The sequence below is a fragment of the Myotis nattereri genome (assembly GCF_964212035.1).
Source record: "Myotis nattereri genome assembly, chromosome: 13".
Classification (NCBI taxonomy): Eukaryota; Metazoa; Chordata; class Mammalia; order Chiroptera; family Vespertilionidae; genus Myotis; species Myotis nattereri.
The window spans coordinates 55,702,966-55,722,486 of record NC_138088.1 but is presented as its reverse complement, the minus strand read 5'-3'; the positions used below and the strand labels follow the sequence as shown (position 1 = coordinate 55,722,486).

Sequence of the window (19,521 nt, the reverse complement as noted above, 5' to 3'; positions counted from 1 at the left end):
ACTGCACATCACCCCATGTGTCTGAGAGGCCCCTCCTGCCTGGAGGAGGAATGGAGGGATGGGATGGCCTTTAAGGAGGGGAGGGGTGTACCATCTAGAGAACCTCTAAGTCGGCTGAGAGCTAGTAAACAGCAATTTGAGGGATGGGAGTGGGGCTAAGGGAAGAGGGTTATGCTCAGGTTACACGGAGGCAATAAATGTGGCCCAGCCACGCTGCCAAGAGCCACTTGTGAAAGCAGCTCCCCACCACCTGGCAGCTCCCCGAGTTCCTGGCACAGAGTGAGGGCTTAACAGATGAATGAACGAATGAATGAACAGATACACTTAAAACCAGCAGGATCTGGCAACCGCCTCGGGGGTGGAGGGAAATCGGGAAACAAGGCTCTGAACTAAGTGGGAATTGGACGACAGCGATGATGATGAATAGCAGTGATGATGCAGAGGAAGACGAGGTGAAGCGACTGCCGCCTACGGGCACTCCCTGGGTGCCAGGCCCCGCGCAGAGCTGCCCGTGCACGTCTGCCGTTACCCCCTGCAACACTCCTCGTCCCATTTTGCAGACAGGGAGGCTGAGGATTAGAGACGTTAGACCACTGGTCCAAGTCACAGTCAGTGAGGAATAGAGCCTGGCTCAAACCCAGGCCCTCGGGCACCCGAGCTCATGCTCTTCACTGTCTCCATCCCAACGTGCCTGAGCTGGGTGAGCCCCTCAACAGTCTGGCCCCAGCTGACCTGCCTGAGTCATAGCACAGGGTTTACAGCTGCTGGGCACTCCTGGGTGGATGACACCCACGCCTGATGATGGAGGGACCGTGAAGGGAAAGGCTGAGTCGGGGATGGTAGGAGGGGGTGAAGCTGGAGCAGTAAGCAAGGGTGCATAAGGCAGGCCTGGCCGGCTTTGGGAAGACCTGTGGCTCCACCCTGACCGCTGTGGGAAGCGACAGAAGCGAGTGGTGGTGTGATCGGATGGGTTTTTAGAAAGAGCCTCCTGGCTGCTGCATGGAGCTTGGTTGGAAAGGAGTGAGCCCAGAGGGAGTACGAAGCGACAGAGCAGTTCAGCAGGAGAAAAAGGTGCCAGGAAGAACGAAACAGTAGAGGTGGGGAGAGAGGGGCCGGCCCAAGACATACTATGGAGGCAGAGTTGCCTGGACATGGAGAGAGACTGGCCATGTGTACTGGGCAGGGGCAGGGGTGGCAGGGCAGCGGGAAAGGGAAGCTCCAGGCCTCTGGGCGGCTGGAAGGAGGTGGTGATTTTCACTAAGATCAGACGCAGGGCGGCTTGAGAAAAAAGGGTCATGTTCCCCAGGAAGACAGGAAAATGACTTCAGCCACCTGTCCCACCCAAGGGTCCCAAAACCACATGGAAAATGAACACAATTTGCAGAGCACGTTAGCAATCACTCTGCACCAGTAACTCCTCTGGCCACTTGATCGTCGCCTAAGGTGGGGATTACTGGGCCCACATCTTAAAGATGAGCAAATCAAGGCTAAGCAACTTCCCAAAGACACTGGATCAAGGAGGTGGCACGAGAACCGGGGGCCTTTGCCTCCCAGTCCAGCGGGGATTCTACAACCACAGATTTCAATTGAAAGTGTTGTCTGACTCCTGGGCAAGGAAACAGATGACAGGGGCTGCGATTCTCTCTATATAAGCAGAACAAACTATGAAAGAGCCAGAAACCAAAATGTTAACTGTGGTTCCCTCACTGGCAAATTTCTACAAATGTTATGATTGATCTTCAGAGAGAAAGGAAGGGAGAAGGAGAGGGAGAGAGAAACTTCGATCGGCTGCCTCCTGCACGCTGCCTACTAGGGATCGAGCCCCCAACCCAGGCATGTGCCCTGACCAGACACTGAACTGGAAACCTTTCGGCGCATGGAACAATGCCCAACCAACGGAGCCAACACTGGCCAGGGCGCATCGGCAATTTTTAATTTTCCTCTTTTTAGATTTGGGAAATTTCATCAATGGGTGTATACCATTTTTGTACAGAGAAAAAGAGCTAAAAGATCATTTCAAAAATAATTGCTCGAGATGACGCCAGGATAGCACAAGCGTGAAACTGAAAAAACAAACAAACAAAAGACGGCACTGGGCGTGTTCCCGGACTTTGCATTTTCCTCTCTGCCAGCGGCTACAAGTCCACAGGAGCTCTTGGGGGGATACATTTTTGCTGTTGTTCTTTAGTCGGTTTTCATTTTATTTTATTTTATTTCAAAAGTTTATATTGGCCCCAAATCTCCTTCCACCCACCTTTTTTCTTCTCACCCTCTCTTGGGTGCTAGCTCTGGGTACTCGGAACAAGGAGCATTTAATCCCCGAGGCAGCCGCCGGGCCATGCTGCCAAGGTGTCGCTGAGCAGACGGAGCCCGGGAAATAAATTCCGTAAATAGAGCCTGGGCAGAGCCCATTAAAAGTGTTGTCCTAGCGCCTCTTTATGGGGCAGAACGCTGTCATGCTCAGGCTGCCGAGGGCCGGCTGGCCTCTTGTGCTGGTTTGAGGTCCCCGTCGCTGCATAAACCAGCTTGTTTTTCCCCTCTTTTCGGGGACAAGCCTTCCCTTGGACAGAAAAGCCCTTCTCATGCCGGGGACTGCGGCAGATTGGGGCTGGCACGCAGGGCCCGGGGTGCTCACCAAACCTCGCTCGCTCTGTCCATCGGCAGCATATTTCAGGTGAATGGCGTCTGCAGAGGCTGAGCTGGAGACGGAACATTCCAGGGGAAGCGAAGGAGGCAGCGGCCTCCGCACCCGCTGCTCGGTTCAGCTCAGTGCGTCTGGCCTTCGAAAGGACAGTGCAGGCCTGTTCACCCTCTGAGCCAGAGATGGGAACATCACCGTGAACGACAAAGATGTTCGTCTGAATGCTCACTGCAATGGCAAACGCTAGAGGACACACCACGCCAAAGAGCACAATATATGCCTGTGCTAGATACGAAGCCCTTACAGTTCAGGCTCATGCTGGGCTCCGGGGCGAGGGCTTGTATGCAAATGATACCTTAAAGCAGTGGTTCTCAACCTTCCGGCCCTTTAAATACAGTTCTTCATGTGGTGACCCAACCATAAAATTATTCTCGTTGCTACTTCATCACTGTCATGTTGCTACTGTTATGAATCGTAATGTAAATATCTGATATGCAGGATGGTCTTAGGCGACCCCTGTGGAAGGGTCATGCTACCGCCAAAGGGGCTGCAACCCAGGTTGAGAAACGCTGCCTTAAAGGAAGAATCACCCACAGAAAATAAACCAGCCACACGCGGGGGGGGGGGGGGGGGGGGGCGGGATCTGGGGCCTGGCTGCTACTGGGTGGAGGGCAATGGGCTAGTTCCCCGCTGTCCACGGGGTAACCACTCCCCTGGAGAGGGCAGCTGTGAGAAGAGGAATTTTGAGTTTTGGTCACTGATGCAGCCTCAGTGCCTGACACTCAATAAATATGTCTCAAATGGAAAGACATAAATCCCATTTACAGAGAATTTTAATGACATGGGAAAATATTTTTGAAATTATACTAAGAAAAAAAAGGAAGAAACACAACTGTGGGTATATGCACAGGGGAGAGCTAGAAGGAATACAGAAAGTGTTACTGCTGGCTAGAGCTGAGTGGTGACATTATGGGTGGCCTTCCCTTAAAATTGTCTGTATGTGTTTTAGCAAAATTATTTACCAATTACCATGACTGGAACAATAACGACAACGACAAAAAGAAGGGATGGGAAAGCACCAGGCCACACGGATTGGGAAGCCGTTAATCCTCCCTTAGATGTTCTGTGGGGACTCGGTGAGCCTGGGCCTGCAGGGGTTAACCCCAAGCCAGGCTCTGGAGGGGGGAAGGGTCTACCCTCAGACCTGGTGGGAATCAGGACACCCTGGCTAATGGAACTTGGCCTCCACAGACCATGTGAGAAGGTGGGTATCGGATTGAATTGTGTCCTCACATAAAAGATATATTGGAGTCTGGACCCTAGCACTCTAGAACCTTTACAGAGGAAATCCAGCTAACATGAGGTCATTAGGGTAAGAGTGGGCTCTTACCCAAAATAACCGGTGTCCTTATAATAAAGGGGGAAATTTTGGACATAGACATTCACCCACGGACACACAGGGAGAACGTATGAAAATAAAGGCAGCGAGGGGTGGCACTTCTATCAGCACAGGAATGCCACAGATTCCAGCACGCCAGCAGCTAGGCGAGAGGCCTGGAATGGATTGTTCCGCCGGGTCCTCAGAGGAAACCAGCCTTGCCCACATCCTTACCGGAGACTCCCAGCCTCCCAAGCTGGGAGGTAACACATTTCTGGTGTTTAAGCCCCAGACTGTGGCACTTGCTATGACAAACTGAGACAGCGGGGGAAAGCCTGCCTGGGCATCAGGTCATGGGGAGACCTCAGCAAGCCACTTGTCTTTCTGGGACTCAGTTTGCTGATCTGGAAAATGGGAGACCTGGCCTAGAGCCGTGGGTTTCAAACTTGGTTTTGACCCTGGAATAAAACCTTACACAGGGGCCCAAACAAAAAAGGTAAAAAGAAACCCTGAGGAGGTAGAAGCTCTCTCTGGGTCACATCCCGTCCCTACTGAGCGGCCTTTGAAAATCACAGCGCCAGGTCGTCTGGAAAAGCCCTCTCGGTGTGCCATCCTGAGCATCTTCAAAAGCGAAGCCCATGGACCAGCATCGCTGAGCATCTCCCAGGCACTCAAGCTCCTGCCAGGCACTGAGCACCCGGCCCCTTGACCTCAGGTGGCTACTGATCTTTGTGGGGTGGTGAGACTAACGCCTGGAAAACAGCAGGCAGACAAGCCAGGCTGCTCTCCCCTCCTGAGAGCTACAGCTGTGAAAAGGTCACCTGACGTTCTAAATCTGCCACATCTAAATTTATCTTGCCCTCCAAGGACGAGCAGATGCTGTGCCTTATCGGGGAACGGTAAGTGGCTGAACGACAGACGTGACACGCCCTTATCACCCCAAGGACGAGAATGACGTCTCCCTGACGATGAAATCAAGAGCTCGAGTGCTAACCTGGCAGCCTGAAGGGGACTGGGTCACTCAGGCCCCTGTGTGGGGCGGGACCTGTCCCAGGAGCCCGGAATCCTTTCCGAGTGCCTGGCAACCCCAGGAGCCAGTGGCCCTTGAGCAGGAGTGAGCAGAAAGGGAAGGTGTCTGAGGCAAAGCCCAGCCCCTGCTGCATCTCCGGGAGAGGACCCAACCACCCCATTCCACTCAGTGAGCACCGACGCTGTGCAGGCAGGACCACGTGGGCTGGATTAAGGGGCCATTGCTGATCAGACAGCAGAGTTGAGCAGTCTACAAGGAGGCTAGAGACCCCAGAGATGGGGTCCCGGGTCAGACTGAGCTAATCCAGGCCCGGGCTTCCCTCCAAACCCTCGCAGGACAGAGGCCCTGAGATCCCACTTGTTCCAGGCTATGGGGTGATCCCTGCCAGCCAGCATCCCAGAAGAAACGGGCAGGGACTCCTCTGTCCTGCAGGGTCTGCAAGCGTGGTGAGGCTTCTACCATCATCCTCTCTGGAGTCCACAGACTCATCAGGGGACCTAACGCCAAGGGAAGAGGAACATGGCGTCACTGTCCCCACTAACCCACCGTGGAATCAGAGAGCAGATCCGGTCTTTATTCATTCAGCTTTTAACTGCACAAATAAGATGCCAATTCTCTCTTTAAACACCACCTTACAGGTAAAGCAAACCTCCATGCCTTCCCTGCTAGGACACTAGGGTGCAACCTTCCAAAACAACCACATGACCTTGCAAAAAAACCCACCCACCAGCCAGGGGTCTGGGCAGAGTGTGGCACCCAGAAGGAATCTATCTGGGTGGGCCTCCAGGAGGAAGAGGCTGAAGGCAGGGACTTAAGAAAGGGTAGGATTCAGATGCCCCCAAGGCAAGGGTTGCTGGGACACTGGACCCATGTGGTGTCAGCATAGAAACAGCTAGCTCCATTCATTCCTGTAGCCAATTCAGCTTCTTGAGGAAACTCTAAAGCCCTCCCTCCGGGCCTTCGACCTCTGCCCTCGGGCCACTAGAACCACGATGATGATGATGATGATGATGATGATGATGATGATGACGACTACAATGATGATGACCACGAGGCGATGGCATATGCAAGGCACTCTGCCAGCCCTCCCACCGGCTCTACCAGCTTGGTATCAGTGTCCCCATTTTATAGACAGAGAAACCGCAACCTGGAGAAATTAAACCACCTGCCCAATATCACTGGGCTGGGAGCAGCGGAGCCACCTTCGGACCTTAGGGCCAGTGACCGAGTCAGTCCACGAGACTGCCCCGTTTCTGCGGCCTGTGGCCAGCTCTGCACCTGCACCAATGCCTAGCACATAGTAGGGCTCCACAGGTATCTGTAGGCCGGTTTCTTGTTTACGGAATACATGCAAAACCCAGGGAGTGAATTATCAAGTCCGAGACCAGTTCAAGGCAGCCTTCACATTATTATGGTGTTTTCTTTAATGCTAAGGTTCTACACCAGTGGGTCTCAACCTTCTGGCCCTTTAAATACAGTTCCTCATGTTGTGACCCAACCATAAAATTATTTTCGTTGCTACTTCATAACTGTGATGTTGCTACTGTTATGAATCGTCATGTAAATATCTGATATGCAGGATGGTCTTAGGCGACCCCTGTGAAAGGGTCGTTCGACCGCCAAAGGGGCCGCGACCCACAGGTTGAGAACCGCTGTTCTACACTGTCTTCTAGGAACTCCCCCACAGCTCAGAGCTTCCGCTCCTGCAAAGGGTTAAGGCTTTGGTCAGAGGCTCTGCCACCAGGCGAAGGCAATCTCCCCGGTCCTGTGGGTCTGTGGGGGCACAGGGCACCACAGCAGCTAATTTCTGTGAACAGCCTCCTCATAAACGTCAGTCGCGCCAGGGGGTGCGGAGGGGGCCTTGATTTATTATATAGCTTTTGGACAGTTCCTACAGAAATATTGCCAAACAGCGGAATAATCAACTCTTTCACTCAAGCCCCCTCATGCTTTTTTTTTTCTTAAATGAAAGAATAAAGTACGCAATGAGCCTGAGCTAAATAAATAAAAATGCCACACCATTCCCCGCAGAACTTTCTGCGTCACTGAGAAATATTTGCAGACCTCAACAATCTTTTATCTTCACAATGACGCTCTCGCCTTCCAAGCTTTGGACATTCTGAGAAGTCCTTTGATTTGGGCCCTCTCATTATCTTATGAGAACAATGAACTGAATAGTTAATAATGTCATTATTTGATATTTCATCAAGCAGACGTCAGAGAGCCCCTTCCTTCTCGCATGGCCCGCCTGTCCTCCGCCAGGCCTGGCTAAGACCAGTTACTCATGTCTGGTGCTCACACTTGTGTGGCAAAGAATTTCTATCTTAATACTCATCGCTGCCAATCACAGTGTCTGGGCTGGGAGGAGAGCAACATCCATTCGCTACTTTATCAACCCATCCACCCACCCATCCACTCACTGTGCCAGCAACGGAGACTCCAAGATGGACAGGACGTGGTCCATGGCCACAGGGAGCTCACACAAAGGGGTGCCCTGGGAGGCTCAGAGTGATGCCACCTCCTCCGGAGACGGTCATGTTCCTGATGGGTGTAGACCCTTGATACTTTGTCCCAGCTCAGCAACCTGTTCCTCCATCACAGAACTTTCTCAACTTGTTATCTCTGCTTTATTTCTCTCCGTCTTCTGGGCAAAGCCATGCATGAGCTCCAGGGCCACATAATAATTGCTCAGTGAACACTAATTGAATAAACAAGTGCACCTACAACCCACTTTTATAAGATAAAATAAACAGAGAATCAGACAGAAACGTCTGTCGCTTTGAGTGCCTAATAAGTCTCTGCTTTGATTACTGGTGGGAGCTGGTGCCCAAAAGGAGTCAGTATGATGCTGTGGAGTGAAAGCTGCAACTCAGGACCAGGGGCCTCTTGGAGCCTCTTTACTCAGGTCTGAAATGGGCTGGACAGGATGGTCTCCAGTTCCTGGAGTGGAGGATTCTGTGGAAACCTAACATCACCGTGAGAATGAGCCAAACTGCAGCCTCAGGGGAACTGGCCTGGGCCAGGAGCCACCGTGCCTTCCCCTTCCCCACTTAGTGGATGAGAGGCTACCGTAGCCCAGCCATGTGATTGTGCGAAGCTTGCTCATCTATCAGGTAAGAATTGGGGGGGGGGGGGGAGTATTCAAGTAGGTGCTTTCTAAGGTTCCTCCTACGTCTAAACTTTTATGACTTAAGGTTTAAACCACTGGCTAAAATTAAATTTAGGCAAAGCAAGCACATGTCACCATTTTGTTTTAAAAACCGTATTTCTAATACTTTATCTCATTGATTCCTTCAAGCACCCAACATTTAGTGAACTTCTATTATGTGCCAGGCACTGTTCTAGACAAGACACAGTCACTCTTGTTATGGGACATCCAGTCCAGGGCGGGGGGAGACAGAAAATACACAGATCAACGACTCAAAAGGTGACTTCAGATGGAGTTACGGCAGAGAACGTTAATAAACAGCACCGTGTGAAAGGCAGCAAAGGCAGGGAGAGTCTGCCTCCTTTCTGGCGGCTGGCTGGGAAGGTGACATCTGAGCTGAGCCCTAAACGCCCCCGGAGAATCTGTGGGTAAGAGCATTCCAGGCGGCGGGCACAGCCGTTCCAAAGGCTGCAGGCTGGAGACAAGCTTGGGGTATTCGAAGAACCGAGGAACGAAAAGGCGACCCGTGCAGCTAGCGACTGGGGAGGAGGGAGTCATCGATCCAAGACATAGGCGAGGGCCAGGGGAGGAAGGGCATTGCCAAGAGGTCCATGAACAAGACTTAGGGGACCCAGGGACTTGGATGGAGACACATGTCATCTTTCTTGTCACCAACTCTAACTGAAAATGAGCACTTCCCTCGGTCACAAATGTCGACAACCCACCATCATGTTAGCAGTGCCAGGGACTCGTCAGCAATAGAAACCACAGATCTGTTCCAAACACCGTCGTTACAGATATCTGGAAGTATCACGCTCTTCGCAAATTCAATATCGCAGTAGCTAGTGGACCTTACTATTTAAAGTATTAACAAGAAAGCACATATACTTCAATATCATAAAATTTAAAAGTATCTAATAACTGCCCGGCTGGTGTGGCTCAGTGGTTGAGCATCAACATATGAACCAGGAGATCACGGCTCGATTCCCAGTCAGGGCACATGGCCAGGTTGCAGGCTCGATCCCCAGTAGGGGGCGTGAAGGAGGCAGCTGATCAATGATTCTCATCAGTGATGTTTCTATCTCTTTCTCCCTCTCCCTTCCTCTCTAAAATCAATAAAAATATTTTAAAGTATCTAATAACTATATCTAACAACCTCATGCATTTTATTTTACACACATAAGAGCATTATTCTGAGAAGGGGTCTCCAGGCTTCACCCAATGGCCAGAGTGCTTCTAAGCCACAGTCGGGGGTTTGGGTTTTATTCTGGGTGGGATGGAAAACTCTACAGAGGTTTCAGCAGGGGATTCAGTTTTCATTTTCCAGAGTCACCCTGGCTGCTGGGAGGAGTGGCCTGTGGCTGCGCAGGGCAGGGCAGTGCAGAGGCAAGGGGGGCATGGCCTCACGGGCCACTGTTCTGAGCAATCCAGAGGGGGCAGCGTCCGGGTCCCTGGGTCCCTGTGGGCTCTGCCCTTCCCTCTGATCAAGAGCCTTCCCACCGCCCCGCCCCACGCTGTCCTCCGGGCCCAAGACGCCCTTTCACCTCGGCCCGAGCCTGTCCTGGGACATCCTCCCAAGGAGCTTCAGAAAGTGAGCTCACGACTCCACAAGGAAAATAAATGCGGCTTGTGCCGCTGTTTGGCTTGTGTCTTGGTCTGGAGGAGCAATGAGGTTTTTATTGAAGAGAGCCTCCAGCAGGCCCCCAGCAGAGGCTGGGCAAACACCAGGGCGACGGACTGTAAACAGGCAGAAGGCCCCGCGCTGGGGCCGGGGCCACGGCTTAGTCCGGTTTGCGGCGGCGTTTCCCCGCTCTCCTCGCACTGCGCTCGCACACAGAGTCCTTTCAATGTCCTCCGGGAGAACAGAGAATTCACGTCCCCACGCCAGCACACACGTGTCTCACACCTTCCCAGGGGGGTGGGCCCTGCCAAGAGGATGCCATGGGCCTGGAAGGACCCATGGGGTGGGGCCCATGGGCAGAGAAAAGCTGAGGTGAATCCTATGCTCCCAGGGGTCCCCCGAAGCGGAAGTGATGAGGGCAGGGCCAGGTGGAACAGGAGGAGAGGGACATTTGTGGCTGTTGGAGGTACCTGGCCAGGTGGAAGCTGTGCCACGGAGCAGGGTGGCCCTCGCTGAGCACTGACCTCCCCCGCCCGAGGTGAGGGGGGCGCAGATGCTCACCTCACTCTTGGCTCTCAAAGCCTGGGGCCGTTTCCCAAGGGCACGACCCATGGGCCCCAAAGGAAGGGGGAAAGTTACGAGTTGGGGCTCAGTACTGGGCCTGGTCCCCTCCGCCACCCTCCCACAGGCTGTGTCACTTCCATCCAGTTACAGAACCCTCTGCGCCTCAGCATTCCCATCCGAAAGGGGGAGTAAAATAACAGACCCCGCCTCCAAGGGTAACAGAGACAACTCTGCCCAGCACACACCAAATACTCAATAGACGTTGTTGCAAGGACATCGGCCTGGAGCCCTGCTGGAATCATGGCGATAGTGATTTGTGTTGGACTCGCTGTGTGGGGGTTAACAACCCCTTGCGCCCCCAGCCCCTCCCCAAGTCCCCTCGAGGCCGGACGCTCACCTATGGTCCTCCGGAGGTCTTCACACTGGCTAATGTGAGGGAACTTCAGGATTTCCTTCCACTTCTTGCTTTTCCCTTTGCGCTTTCCTCCGCCCCCTGCAGAGATGGAGGACAGATGTCAGTTGATGTTGGTCTTGTCCAAGGCTCCAAAGCCTGTGTCCCATCCCAGGGAGCCTGTCCCCAGCACCCAACTAGGAGACAGCTGGTGGGAGGGAGCTTGAGGTCCAGTCAGTGACACACCCCAAGCACTCCATCCCCCGCTGGCCCACTGGTCTCAATCCAGTGTGTACTCCCAGTGAGCTCTGGCCTGAGCTCCCCTGACCAGCAGCAGTAGAGGAGCCCCTCCAGTCACTCATGCAGGTGCCCCCATCAGGCACCCTGATCTTCCTCAGCATCTGCCACTGCTGTCCACCCCGCTAGGTGCCTGGCATCTGGCCCAGACTAGACCATAACCTTCCCTGTAGGCTCAGGAAATCCTTGTGGAAATGATCCCCTCATGCCTCATTCTGTCCTCATTTCGTGTGGATTCACCTTCCCCATATGGAGGTCAGAGGTTGGGGACAAGAACTTTAATTTCCACTTGTCTTGGGTACGCCCTTCTTTATCCTCACAAACCCCAGGGTCTCAGAAGACCTTTCTCAAGGCTGGAAGAAATTTTCCTCTACCATTCAAGGTTCATTTGTTTTTCTTTAATTCTAATACTTAGAGTTAAAGAAAATCTGCACGAGACAGAGCAACAAAAGAAAATAACCAAATTTAATTAAATACATATGTATGGGAACCCCACATATACAAGAGAGTCAAAAATCTCACATACATGAGAGGTTCAGAGACAGGTAACATGAGGTGTATACAACATTCTGAACTAAGGATGAGATAAGGCATGTTGGGGCTTCATAGGGGAGGAAGATCATTGCAGGATAAGAAGAGCAGATGTGCAGTAATTAGAAGTTTGCCCTCCCTATAGGTAGATCATAAAGTTTTTTCTGGTAATAACCCCTATTATGGGCAAAGCCCCTAATTTAAATTCTTTAAGGGAGAGGTAGCAGTTTCTTATGAGCCCCATTTCAATTGCCTTTAGCTCAAAACAAACACACACCACAGAGGCACCTTTTGGGGTGACTCATTCTGTACCCTTATGTTTACTTTTTTGAGAAACCAATGAAGTACTCTTGACAACAGACTCCTAGGCTATACCCCATCAGGCTGCACCCCAACTTTCTGTGATTGGGACCCAGGAATGTGACATCTTGAAAGGCTCCTCAGTTAATTCTCAGGTAGCCAGTCTACAGAAACCAGGAGTCTATTTTATACATACACGTGTGTGTGTGTGCATTTTTTATCAATGAACTTATCCATTAATTAAGAAAATTAACACAGATTCACCAATTCACTCAACCACTAGGTGTTGCGAATCTACTAAATGCTGAGTGCTATGCAGGCACTGGGGACATGGTGATAGGCAAGATGGATGGGGTGTCACGCTCTAGTAACTCCCCCCTTAGGGCACTCAATCTAGCAAGAAAGACAGACATCAGAGGCTTTATTTCAGCGGTTCTCAACCACTCTCAGCAGGGTGTCCCCCAAAAGGCCACAGGGGCCCTGAATGGCCTCCCCACGCATACCCACCTCCAGTTCCTCTAACAAATTGCGTAAAAGCCAGTCCCTCCATAACTCGGACGGGCTGGGGCAAGGTTCTGCGTCTTAACAACAAACAAAACCTGCCTCAAAGAGGTCACCACTTCCAGACAAATATATGGCTTGTAAGTATGCTGGTAGGTTATTAAATTGCATATGTCATGACTGAAGTGTTGATACTGTTTGTTATTTCAGTTGGACTTGCTTGTTTCTCAGTATCCTGAGGTGGCCAGGCCTACCCTGTGGCCCCAGCTGCCCCAGGCCCACCTCCCTACTTGGGAGGGCTGTCAGGCCTACAAGGGGCTACAACCACAACCTCCCACCTGCTCCGGGTTCAGCCCGGCTCCTGCAGCCAGATGGCCAGTTCCCAGGCCTGCCCATCACCCACGGGTCAGCTCATTCTCTGGCCATCCTCTCCCCAAGCTTTATTTCCCTCCCTGTAGCTGCTCTCAGGGCCTTTGCCCTTGCCTTTCCCTCTGTCGGGGAACTTAGCCGTGGGCCTCCCCAGGCTTGCACCGTTCAGACCAAAAGCCCCTGGATGGTGCCAGGTGTAACCAGAGGCAGCACGGAAACAGCCACCCTCCCTTCCTAAATAGTTTAGGGCGCTGCTGGCTAAAGGAACAAGGACACAGGGTAGAGAGAGGCACAGGCTACAGCAGCCCCAGGATTCCAAGGAGGCCCCTTTCTCCTGTCAACTCACAGAATGGCCTATGGGTCGCAAGGGCCAGGAGGGTTGGAAAGGTCAACATTATGCTTACGGGAGGGAGCAAATTTGTTAGAAATCCGAATTATGTTGCTGGCTAGTAGTCTTTAGAATATACATATGGGGAGGTGGCGGGGGGCGGAGGGGGGAGCATGAAGCTGCTCTCAGCACACTGTGATCAAGGTCTGGGAGGTTCTCAGGTATCCTAGTGACCGTACGTGGGAAGGATGCGCTGTGTTCCCAGCCACGAGATGCCGATGACTCACCCACTCTCGGCCGGTCAAATGGAAGGTAGTGTTACAATTTAGCCTTTGACGTCTGTGCAGCTAAAGAATCTGCTCCATTCCTTTCTGCCCAGGTAAGCTTTCAAGACTCAGTTTCCACAGCACTGCCAACAGAGTTGGTTTTCCAGAAAACAACACCATGGGAAGGCCGTGGGCGTTCTCCGAGGCCAGGGCACAGCGGAGGAGGAGGCCGGGTTCTCTGATGAGGGAGGGACCCCTGTGTTTGCTGCCTCCACTCCTGCCCTCCCTCCCGCTGACATTGCTATCAGGACCAGAGTGGTCCCCCCTGCGCCTCCCCTCGCTGAAGCTGATGAGGGAGGTATGTGGCATCTCACTGGTTCAAAGTCTCTTTTCATTCAGCCTCAAACAAGGCACGATCCCAATTACAGGGCCCGATCGGGGGCAGCGTCACGCAGTGACTCGAGCCTTTTCAAAGGGACGTGATTACAGCCTACGTGTACTCGAGGTGACCTCAGCCTGCAGGGGGCTTTGTCCAACCCAATGCACTTGGCAACCACTGTGAAAGGGAGACGGGCCACTTGGGGAGCAGGAGAAAGCACCACCCCTCTCTCCTCAGCTTTCTCATCTGGGATCAGGCAGATGGTGCCAGGCAGGGTAGGTGTGGGGCGGGGAGGATGAAGCTTGCAAATACAGGATCAGGGCCTCATCCTACTTTTGTGGGTCTCACTTTCTGGACATACCCAGCACTTGTAGGGTGTCTGCCTCAGGGTACCCTCCTCTGTGAAGTTTCCTGGACGCCCAACCAGCGTGGCTCAGTGGTTGAGCGTCGCCTATGAACCAGGAGGTCACGGTTCGATTCAGAGTCAGGGCACATGCCCGGGTTGCGGGCTCAATCCCCAGTGCGGGGCGTGCAGGAGGCAGCTGATCGATGATCTCTCTCATCATTGATGTTTCTATCTCTCTCTCCCTCTGCCTTCCTCTCTGACATCAATAAAAATATATTATTTTTTAAAAAAAGGTGACTTCTCCTCGATTTTCCCCCAGCCCCTGCCCTCGGCTCCTCAGTTACCACACTGTCCCAAAGCGCTCAAGTGGGAGGCTGGGATCTGGTGGCCCCGGGTGGAGACGCCTCTATAATTCCCAATGATTGAATGTTTAGAAAAAAAGTCACAACACGAGGGGCCACCAAAGGCACCTCTGGCCCCGATCTCCTGAGGCGGGGACCGTGCCATTGATGCTGGGTGGCCTGCGTCCATGAGTCCTCGGGGCAGGAAGCAGCAGCTCGCCCTGGTGTCTTGGAATGTGTCCAGCGCCTTCTTAGCTGGGCACAGGACCCAGGGGTGGGGGAGAGAGGGATAAGGAGGAGTCTGGGGGGCACAGAGCCTCTTCTACCCAAACATGCTCTCCACAGCCTAACACCACCACCACCTTCACCACATGGTGGGCACTGGTCCTTCTTACCACCTCAGAGACCTGGGGTGGGCCCTGAACACTGGAGCCAGCCCCAGGCCCGTCCAAAGGCTGATGCTCTGATGCTGGCACAGCCAGGCCAGGGGACACCCTGCCCAACCTCAGCGAAGCAAAAGGGGAGCAGAGGAGGGGAGGGCTGAGCCTTTCTGGGTCCTGTTAGCCGGCCTGGGAGCTGAACACAGCTCTAGTCAGGGCCTTCTGCTGCTCCAGGACCCCCTGGAAGGGTGAGCAAAAACCATGGCGGGCAGACGGGAGCGGGCATCAGCATACCCAGGCCTTGAGGCCGGCTCCACCCTGTGGACAGGACCTGGGGAGGCGAAGATACAGTTATCCTGACCCCGGGACATTTCGTGGTGCTGGAGCTGTCAGAGTCAAGAACCTGAAACCTCCAGAATGTTCTTCAAAGGAAGTGCATCGTTGAAGTGGTGTGAGGCGTGGGAGGTGGCACGGGCATGTGGGGTCTGTGGCCTGTGGGCAGGTCCCAGCACCTCCGGGCCCCACCTCATGGCCACACCGCAGTCGGGTTCCCAGAGCAGACAAACCTCAGCCACACCAGAAGGAACCCACACCTCAATTAGGAAAACCCAAACCAACACCAGGCCTGGGAGTTGGTCGCCATGGGGATGGGAAGACACAGCCCCTCCCCAGCACACTGAGCCCAAGGAGGCCTCTGGTGTGGCTTTGTGGAGGGAGCGGGGGAGAGGCTGGGACGGTCCCTCCCAGGAAACACTTACTGCCAAGGGCAGCACCAAGATCGGGCCACCTTGACCGGAGGCTGCCGCCCTTGAGTGACAGCTGCAGTTTACCGGGGTGCTGACGCCCTGAGGCCTCGTCACCACAATGTCAGTGGGAAGTGGGTGTCACTGCATGTTATCTGAGCCCTACCACACACCACTGGTGTGGCCTTGCTTAGTCACACAGCGTTTTCTCCTGCAAAGATGCTGCTACCCAATTTGTATCGCTGTGCTAGGAATGAGAGCCAAATGTGCAAGGACCTAGCATAGAGGAGGAGCCTCACAAACTGTAGCCGTTATCATCACCACCATCACCACCCCCAAGACCACCATCCCTGACACCATCATCACTATTAATATCACCACCATCGCCATCACTACCGCTGCCACCATCATCATCATCAACATCTCACTGTGGTAGCTATCCCAACCCTGGACCAAGGGCCCCTTCTCCCAGGGCATCATAGAAAGCGAAGGGCAGGTTGGACTTCTGACACCTCCATCCAGGAGCTGAGTGACCATAGGCCACTTCCCCAACCTCTCTGAGCCCTAATCACCTGACTGATATCATAACCAAACGCCCTTTGTAAAAGTCAGGTACACGGTACGTAAAGCCCTCGCACCGTGCCAGGCACTGGGCGGGAGCTAAGCTAACACGGGCGTAAGGCCTCTCACTCCCCATCCTGGCTCCCCACGCCTCCCCTCCCCGTGGCTCCCCCTTTCCTCTATTCCCCTGTGTCTCTTTAGGACTTTAGAGGACATTTCCTTCGTGAGGAAGCAGACCCCCGTCCTCCTCTTGCAAACACGAATGGCCTTCTTTAAAAAAATGTCCTTTCCAAGGAAAATCATTTTTCAAATGTATTTTTTGGGCTTACTACACTTTGCCCGCACCGGTTTTCACAGTTGAGAAATTCTGGCCACAAAAATTAACTTTTCCCTGCAGAAGTAACCCCCTTCTCTCAGCAAAGCCCAAACGGGGTCACGCTTGTCTCCGCGATGTTTTCTCTGGATTAAAAAAGAAGAGAAAGTGGGGGGTGGGGAGGAGGAGGTGAGCCGACCCCTGAGGAAAGCCACTGGCAGTGGTAACTCGGCCCCGCAGCACAACTGTGACTATTCTGTTGGAGAAATAAACAGGACTATTTGCTCATGAAAAAAAAAAAAAAAGCCTCAATTTTTCATAGGATATTCATAAAAATATTTGCATTTCCCTGTGAGTAATAATTACGCCTGCTGTCCCCAGAATTTTTGCATCACCTACTTAAAAGAAGCTGAACAGACTCTTTTGAAATCCTTCCCAATCAAATCCGCCCAGCAACCTGGGACGTTCGGACGGCGACATGACTGCTCACAGAAAAACGCCGAGGTCTGAGGTCCTGAGAGGTTCGGGAGAGCCAGGCCCTGGCCTGAGCGCTTCAGTCCCATCATCTCTGAGTCTCACCACACAACAGCTAAGTGCATTGATTTTACAGATGAGGAAACCAGCCCAGAGAGGCTAAGTATCTGGCCCAGGGTCACAGAGCCTTTAAATGACTAAGCTGGGGTTTGAACCTAAGAATACCTGGTTCTTAACTTTCAGTCCATGAGCCTGACATGGAGTTGGCTCAAGGAACAGATGCGAACTGGGCCCTGACCAAGTGTCCCCAAACTCTGAAGCCACGGAAGCCCCAAAAACCGGGGCAAGCGTAGAGAAAAGCGTTTCTAACATAGAGGTGAAGTCCCCCTAATGGGGGCCAAGAGAGAGTGCTTGATTCCCACCTGCCTTCACCCAAAGCATGCCCCCTCCTCTCGGTAAAGGGCACCACCATTCACCCAGCCACTTGGGCCCAAAACCCAGGTGTCATCCTGAGTCCACCCTCCCCAGGCCTCCGTGTAAATAGCCTGCAAGTGGCCCCTGGGATCCTAGCTCCTGTAGTCACAGCCCATGTGTCCCCTCCCACACGGAACCTGTGCAACCAATGGGATGTGTGGAAATGATGTGCACGACGCCAGGCTAGGTCACGAGAGTCGCAGTGCCTTCTATCAGCTCTCGCTTGGATCACCGGCTCTGAATGGAGCCAGCTGCTGTGCTGTGAGGGCACTCAGGCAGCCCCATGGAGAGGCCTCATGGGGAGGAGCTGCAACCTGCTGCAAACAGCCAGCATTCATTTGCCCCATGGGAGGGAGCACCTTGGAGATGGACCTTCAGCCCCACTCGGGCCTTCAGATGACGGCAGCTCCAGCCAACATCTTAACAGCGACCTCAAGAGAGACCCCGAGCCAGAACCACCCAGCTAAGCCACTCCCGAATTCCTGACCCACAAAAACATGAGATAACAAATGCTTACCATCGTTCCAAGCTGCCAAGTTTTGAGTCATCTGTTACACAGCAGCAGCTCACCAGCACAGTCAGCCACCTGCAACCACCCACCAGGCCCTGAGGATTCTATTTCCAAAGGACATATTGACTCTGCCATCGCCCTTCCCCTCCACAGCCACTGTCCTGGTTCAGGCCAGCATCGCATCTCACAGGACGACCGCAGCAGCCGCCTGCCTGGCCTCCCTGCCTCCATCTGGTTCCTATGCAACGCACTGCCCGTGGCCTTCTATACAACAAACCAGCTCTAGTCTCTCCAGGGGTTCCCGTGGCCCTTGGGATAAACCCTGGACTCTTCGCCACGACTTAAAAGGCCCTGCAGGCTGCAACCCGCCTGCCTCCCTCCCCGACCTCATCTCCTGGTTCACTCCACACGAGCCACACCGGCCGCCTTTTGCTCCTCAAGCATATCCGTTCTCCCTTCAGAACCAGGGTGCGGGCTGTTTCTTCCTGAAATATCCTTCCCGGACTCTTCCTCTGGCTCCCAGCTGAGCAGTCACCTCCTCAGAGTCCATTTCCACTCCTCAGAATTCAGAACCGAATCTGGATTCAGAAAGGAGAGCTGGCTGGAAGACAGTGGGTGACTAGAACATAGTTGTGTTAGCTTCCTACTGATGCTGTAACAAATCACCACACATGTAATGGCTTAAAATAACATGAATTTATTATCTTAACGTCTTAACGTCCTGGAAGTAAGAAGTCTGGAGTCGGGTTCCCTGGGCGACAGTCAAGGTGTGGGCAGGGTTGGTTCCTTCTGGAGGCTGTTGTGGGGGGTGTGAGGGTTGGGGGGGGGTGGGGTGAGGGAGGATTGTTCCCTGCCTTTTCCAGCTTCTAGAGGCTGCGCATTCCTTGGGTAATGACTCGTTCCCTCGTCTCAAAGCCAGCAGTCACTTTCTCCAGCCGAGTCTTTCTCAAGCTGCATCACTCTAACCTCCGGTCTGTACTCAAATCGCCCTCTGCCTTCCTCTCACAAGGACCAGTGGGCACACTGGGCGCACCTGGATCATCAGGATAACCTCCCCGCCTCAGCATCCTTAACTGGATCACATCCGAAAGGTCCCTTTCCCGTGTAGGTACCATATGCCCAAGTTGCAGGGATTTGGATGTCAACATCTTTGGCGGGGAGGGGACGAAGGGGGGTGGCATTACTCAGCCTATCACAGTGGTGATTGAGACCACACACGGACAGACCACCTGGGTTCAAGTCCCAGCTGTGTCACTGACTAGCTGTGCGACTCTGGGCAAGAGGCTGTTAACTCAACCTCTCTGCGCTTCACCGGATTCCTCTGTAGCCTTGTGGACAAAGGAGTGATGAGCTAATGCATGCAAAGCCTGTAGCACAGTGAAGAACGCTCAGTGAGGGAGCGTGTAGTTACCCTCGCCTCTCCATCAGACTCAGAACTAACAGATGTCAGAGCTGGGAGGAACCAGCCCTGCCTCTCACCGAACTGCCTCCTCGGAGTTAGCTGGGGACACAGAGGCGCAGAGAGGAGTGTGAGTCACACAGCATTTTCTCACGCAATCCCCCGTCCCTGCTAACCACCACCAGGCACAGGCCAGCCCGAGCGAGGCCCAGCAGGTCCTGCAGGCCGCTCTGCA

At 53.4% G+C, this 19,521-nt stretch overlaps 1 protein-coding gene across 2 annotated transcripts in view; it reads right to left on the bottom strand.

The window, feature by feature from the left end:
* Window positions 1–19,521, bottom strand: part of GRK5 (G protein-coupled receptor kinase 5) — a 176,810-nt gene that overhangs the window by 85,670 nt on the left and 71,619 nt on the right. For both annotated transcript variants that reach the window (XM_081104802.1, XM_081104803.1), the window contains exon 2: window positions 10,780–10,875. Coding sequence is in view for 1 of the 2 variants with exons in the window: in XM_081104803.1 (XP_080960929.1) it covers window positions 10,780–10,875 (96 nt within the window). In the remaining variant the exon portion in view is untranslated. The remainder of the gene's footprint in view (window positions 1–10,779; window positions 10,876–19,521) is intronic.